General features: G+C 54.1%; 1 protein-coding gene across 3 annotated transcripts in view; it reads right to left on the bottom strand.

Moving 5' to 3' along the window:
- PAX5 (paired box 5) overlaps positions 1–2,471 on the bottom strand; it is a 169,566-nt gene extending 167,095 nt beyond the window's left edge. For 2 of the 3 annotated variants that reach the window (XM_025046550.1, XM_025046551.1), the window contains exon 1: positions 2,347–2,392. In XM_025046550.1, the coding sequence (XP_024902318.1) occupies positions 2,347–2,392 (46 nt within the window). Of the gene's footprint in view, positions 1–2,346 lie in introns of all 3 variants that reach the window. The other variant, XM_025046549.1, reaches the window with a different exon arrangement.
- Positions 2,472–6,250: the final 3,779 nt, after the last annotated feature.

The raw sequence follows: 6,250 nt of genomic DNA, 5'->3' as shown, positions 1-6,250 counted from the left end.
GAAGTCTAAGGGCAGAGAAGTGGCCCTCCAGTCCTCCTCCATACCTCCTGCTGTATCAACTCAACAAGTTCCTGACCCTTTCTGGACTTCAGTTTTTCCTTTTTGGCACCACAATGAAGAAGCTAGATAAGAGAAACCTTAAGGGGCTACTGCTCGGGGCTGACCTCACCCAATCTTGGGCTTAGAGCAAGAAAGGCATGCACTCCTTCCCCATTGTACAGGTGGGGAAACTAAAGGCAAGAGATGGAATAAATAGACTACAGTTCTGAAGACAGGAAAGGAAGTTCAAGAGGCCCATAAAAGGCCTCAAGGATAGAAGAGGGAAGAAGCCCATGCAAACCCCAAAACCAGACCTGGATGCCCCCAGCCTGGTCAGCTTCTCCATCTCTCCTCTTTCCCAGCCTGAGGCCCAGTCTGGTGCAGACTGGCAGAAATGCAGTGTCACCTGAGATGACCATCCTTTCCCAGGCTGGCTGGTGGCCCTTACTCCAACCCCTCTAGAATAGGGGGCGTGGCTGTTCAGATTTTTAAACTCTGGCTAGCCTAAGGCCCCCCAGTCCCACCCAGACCCGCCTCGGTGAGGGATGAAATGCTTTATTGATTAAACGATTATTCAGGCGATTGAACTAATCAAAGAGCTCATCGACCGCCATGAATTACATTCTTCATAGACAGCTTGTCAGGAAAGGCAGCCGGGCCAGCCACGCAGACACTCTCCTGGACCCTCACAGGCCTCTGACCCATTCCCAACACGTACACAACCCTTAGTCCCAGTACAGGCACCTCTGGGAGTCCCACCTACTAAGAGATCCACTGGAGATGAGTGGGATGGAGCAGAGGGCATTTCCAGGTTTCCCTTCCTCGACATGGAGAATCCTCTTCATTTGGGTTTGATTTCTACCCTAACTGCTCTTCCTTCACGAATTTGGAAACACATTTAAGCCCAGGGAATTGTCTTGGGTTTGGGGTGTAAGTTCACTCCTCTCTTTCTGCTTTCTGAGTAGAGGTGGGGGATCACAGATCCACAAGAATGGAGAAGGGGAAGTTCTTGCCAGGGCCAGGACTGTGTCTGGGTGGGCATTAGCACACTTGGCCTAATGAGTAAAAGAGCCTCCATATCAGGCTTTTACCTCAGGGCAAACAGAGGCCTCCTGCTGCCTGACACTTCCTCTCAGATATAAACACACCCTGCTCTACCCACTGCACAGGCCTGTAGGAAGCACACAGGGCCCTGTGCCAGAAAGGCCTGTGCACATACAGGCACCAGAACTGGATAGCCAGGTTAAGTACACATGTCCACCCCTCGCGCTCGCCTCCATGGAGCGGCAACCACAAAATAAAACCTGAGCACACAGTACGCACATACACACACTCACACCAGTGTCAGAGACTTGTGTAGCTGAAAACGAAGGCAGGATGGGGTTCCCTAGAAATGCCTCTACTAGCCTGTAGGCTGCCTGCTATCACCTGCCAAGGTTGTGCCCGACACAGGAGACCCTTTTATACAAACGATAGGCTTGACAGTGCCCACAGGGAGAAGCAATGCACATCACATATTGAGGGTCTGCACACTTTGAATTCAAGCACACCCTGAATTCACACCTTCACTTCTGGTTCTCCCAACACAATGGGACCTGAGCCTGACAGTTCACAGGCTTAGCACAACAGAAGCCCACAGGCCCTAGACCCATCTCTGTGCCTAGAGGCTGACACTTTTGTGTGCATTGGCATGTACACAGCAAACAGCTATTCACATCCAAAAATGGAGGAGTCAATGTAACCATATCTTTCTCACTCCAAAATCACTTGAGATATGACAGGTGAACACAGAGCTTTAAAGGAGTAGATGTGTACTCAAACACTTATCCAAATTATATATATACCACTCAGACACACATTTTGGATACTCAAAATAACAGTACCCAGGGAACACCAACTCATAAACACACACTAACATACTCGTGAATATAAAGACATACACAGGCACATAAACTCTTGGACACACACTCAAACATTTGAAAATACTTATACGGGAGCACACAAACTCATTGTCACTTATGCACACTTTGAACCCATATGTAAACACACAGACCCAAACTTTCAGACCCCTAGATAGACACCTACATAAACATTCAAAAATAGAGAAAAATTAGGCGAACTCTCAGGCCGATGCAGAAGTTTGAACAGATTGGTAAAAAAAACATACAGTGCGCCTCAGACAGACCTGCAGTCAATCCCGGCGAAATTGAGGCGCACCCCCTCCCCCAGGGCCGACACACGTGAGAACCAGCGCCAGGCTGGGTCCCCGGGTTAGAGCGCGTGGAGCGGGTATCGCGGTCCTCCTACCTGTCCTGCCGGTCCGAGGAGTTGGATAATTTTTCTCTAAATCCATTTTGATTTTTCAGAACTTGATGGAATGGACAGGGGGGAAAAAGTTTCCACTTTTTTTTTGCTTCTTTTTTTTTTTTTTTTTCCCCTGGTGCCAGGGGCCGCTCACAGGTCGGAATAATTCAAGCCTTCCGCTCCCCCGCCGAGCTGGGGTAGCTGATCACTGAGCTGAAACTAAACGTTTTAGGTGGAAAAAAAGCGTCCGAAGGCACCGTGAAATGATTAAGGAACTAAAGAGCTTCTCGCCATGTGAGATCATGTCCTGTTCTCGCCAACATCACAAGATGTCCCCAGACACGCCGCGCCCCCAGCGTGCGGCCCCGCGCTGCCGGCCCAGAGCCGGGCAAGGGTGTCCGCGCTGTGCGGCCGGGCCTTCTCAGCTGGACAGACGGGGCGAGCCGGGCCGGACCGGGCCGGAGCAGTGCCGGAGGCCCGGAGAGCAGCAGTGCCGCCGCCGCGCGGCCCTGGACTTTTATAGGGGGTTGGGGGGAAGGGAAGGAAGGAAGGCTTCAGACAACCCGGAGCTAGCCCGCGCACTTACGGGAAGGGGGCCACCGAGGGCGAGCCGGGAGCCCTGGCCTCGGGGCAGCACCTTCTACAAACCCCTGTGTCTTGGTGTCGCGGCCCTTTGCGCAGTGCGTGGGAACGGTGACCCCTCTAGGTGCAAATCTCGCCGCGTAGGCGGGTGCAGGCCCGGTTTTTGTTTTTAAAGAAATTAACCAATCTGCCAAGCAGGTGATTTTGAGGGGGGTGCAAAGGCAAGAGGTCTTGCCAGGCATTCGGTTTCCTCAGATTCACCCCTAGGGCGGCGCCCGCCCCCAGAACTCCTAGCCACCCCACCTCCGCCCCACTTTGCAGCTCTAGTACTATTACTGGGTCCCTGACTCTAGGGCAATGCCAGAACCCTAAAGCCCCCGGGTCCCACTCAGACCCCTGGTCGCAGTTCTCTCCGCCACACCATGTCTCATTCTGGCCAGGAGCACAAAGGTTAAGCTGTGAAATGCTGGTGATAAAATCCGGACCTCTGCTTTGGAGCATCCGGGCTGAGCAGAACCATATCTGGAGGTCCTGGAGATTGGCTGCAGTCCTGGACACTTTACCCCAGCCCATGAATGAAATCCCTTGGCCCTCAAGCCCCAAAAGGTTGCGGCGTCCTCGGGCCCCAGGACTTGATTCCAGAGGGGAAATCAGCCCTAGAGAGACTGGGCAGAGGTGTGGCATGTCCATCCAGCCCGTTCTCTTCGGCCCAGGCTCAAGATTTCCCTCCCCTTCTCCTTCCCCAGTCCCGAGTCCAGCTGCTCCGCCTGGTCACTGGAAGCCCTTGGGGCCCCGTTGCGGGGTGGTCGCAGGGACACGGTTCTCGTGGGGGGGCGGGGGAGGGAGTGCGGAAAGCGCTCCGCAGGAGGACTCTCCGCCTGCCGGACAATGGCAGTTTCGGAAAGTGAATCGTCCTCAGCTAGAAGGTTGTTTGTTTTTTGGGGGGTGGTCACGAGGCAGGGCCGCAACCTAGGGGGAAGAGCCCAGAACTCGAGAAAAGGGGTGGGGGGGGCCTCAGCGGGAACCGGGCATCGCTTATCCACTGAGCCGATTTTGCCACAATCGGAAACGTGGTTGTGGATTCCCCGGCGGCCCCCCCACCAAGTAGTCTGCGCAGTCCCCCTGCACCGCCTCCTTCCTGCAGCCTGCGGATCCGGGTCCCTGTCCAGCGATTTGATTTTTGGCCATCTCGGAGCGCTAGACTCTTCCCCACCGCGGCCGGGCCGCAGTCCCTGCTTCCCGCCCTCCGGTTTAGCCGGCGCGGGAAGGCTGCGCCAAGGAGGAGCGGCCTGTCCGCGCCTAGAGATCAAAAGCTCTCCCGGAATTGACATTTCACCCCGGGCTGGGGAAGGGGTTCTTTTTCTTTTTCTTTTTCTTTTTTTCCTATTTAGAGGATTTGTTTTGTTTTTGTTTTCTTTTTCATTATCTGTGAGACTGTGAGAGAGTCTTTTGTTTCAGGTGTTTTGCATGTTGTTTTTTCGTGGATTTCATTTTAGCGGGTTTTGCTCTGTGTGTCCTGATCTTTTGGGTAGGTTTTGTTTTCTGTCTTGTGCGTTACGATTTTGTGTGTGTTTTATACTCTCTCCTTGCAGGCTCTTTTTGTGTGTCGTTTGGAAGGCTGTTCCTTCTGCGTGGTGCTTTGATGTGTTTTGACTTTGTATTAGTGGGTGTCGTGTGTGCTTTTCATTAGGTGAATTTTGTGTTTGTATGTATTTTGTTTTCTTCAATTTTGATTTTGTTTTTATGAGCCATGTATTTGGTTGGGGGTTATGTTTTCGTGTGTTGGCTTTAGTTTTTGTGTTTGTGGGATGCTTTGGTGAGTTTTTGCGTGTGTGTTTTGCCTTTGTGGGGCTTTTGGATTAGGGAGAGGACACCAGCCATCACTCCATTCCTTTTCTCACTCCGGAAGGGCAGAAGATTAGGCCAAGTTTCACGAATGCTGAGTTCTCCGTGTTCCGAAATACCTGACCTCCGCGCCGCCGCGTTGTACTCTGCGCGCTCCGGACCAACGCAAAACAATTGTGCGTTCCCGAGGGGGCGCCAGTGCCCGGGTCAGAATTCACAGAGAACCCCTCCCCCTCGCAGGGTACCCAGGCCCAGCCGCCGTCCCGTTGCCCACCCTGTTTGCTGTAGGTCCATCTCCCCTTGCGCCTGGCTAGTATGCTTCAGACTTCCACGACTCCCGTAGCGTTAAACCAAGGAAAGGCTCCCCGCCGTGGAGCAGGTGGCAAACCTCTTCGGAGGACACGGAACTGATGCTGCGGCCCTAGAGATTCTGGGCAGAGCGCTAGGGATACGTGCAGTCTAGGCGCAGATCGGCGTCTGGACCCCTGAACCGCGCCCCCTTCCCCATTTCACTTGTCTGCAGCTCTGGAATCCTAGAAATGAAACTCCAACTCAGCTTTCGATTTGGAGAGCCTGCCCTGGTTCGCAACCATAGACACAGAAAACACAGCAAGAGAACGAGAAAGAGAAAGCGGGCGCCTTGGTAGCAGCGGCCTGCATGGCGGAACAGCGCTGGCACCACCTCAAGTAGAAGCCAAACTGTAGTACCCAGAAATGTTCCAAGGACAGAAAAGTCTTTCTTTCTGTCCACATTGTCGGAGTTTAACCTCGATACACCTGGATTTGTTTAATGCTGCGCTAGGGAGAGAAGGAAAGGCAAATTTAGAAAAGCAGAAAGACATGTTAGCTAAAGCGGCAGGGGAATATGAGAAGAATCTATAGAGGAAAAAAAAAAATATGGAGAGGAAGAGACAAGACTGTGGGAGAAAGGCCGATTGAAGGCCCAGGAAAGGGGCTGGTGCAGAAGCTCCTCCGGTTCCCGCGGGCTCTGGCATTCTCTGAGAGAGAGACAGCAGAAATCGAGAGCAGTGTCGCAGAGGGGGTTGGCCTAGGCACGTTGCGAGCTTCCCTCCAGCCTAGGACGCTGCAATCTAGGGAGGGGGAGGCCGACGTCTCCCGGCGAGGAGCCGAGGTCGGGCTCTTCTACTCAACCAGGAGACACCCGAAAACTCCAGGGCTCGTGGAGCAGAGACTGGGGCTCGGTTCCGGCCTGGCGCCCCCCTCGCCCCGAGACCTCCAGTCCGGAATCCAGCAAAGGTTGAGTCACCGCGGTCGGCCGCTGGGCCTCCCTCTGTGCGAGCCCTGGGAAAAGCCGTGGGCAACAACCCTGGCCTTCGGGCTCTAGGCTGGAGCTCGCGCAGAGTGGGTGGGAGCCGACGTCCAGGAAGAGGCGAGGAGAAGGCCCCGCCCTAAAGCCGGGGGCCCAGTTCTGGGAGCGGCTGAGGCCGCAGTTGGACTCGCAGGATTTGGGGTCCGCTAC

Source organism: Pteropus alecto, unplaced genomic scaffold, assembly GCF_000325575.1.
Source record: "Pteropus alecto unplaced genomic scaffold, ASM32557v1 scaffold114, whole genome shotgun sequence".
Lineage (NCBI taxonomy): Eukaryota > Metazoa > Chordata > Mammalia > Chiroptera > Pteropodidae > Pteropus > Pteropus alecto.
The sequence above is the reverse complement of the archived record's forward strand: the minus strand, read 5'-3'. Positions and strand labels throughout refer to the sequence as shown.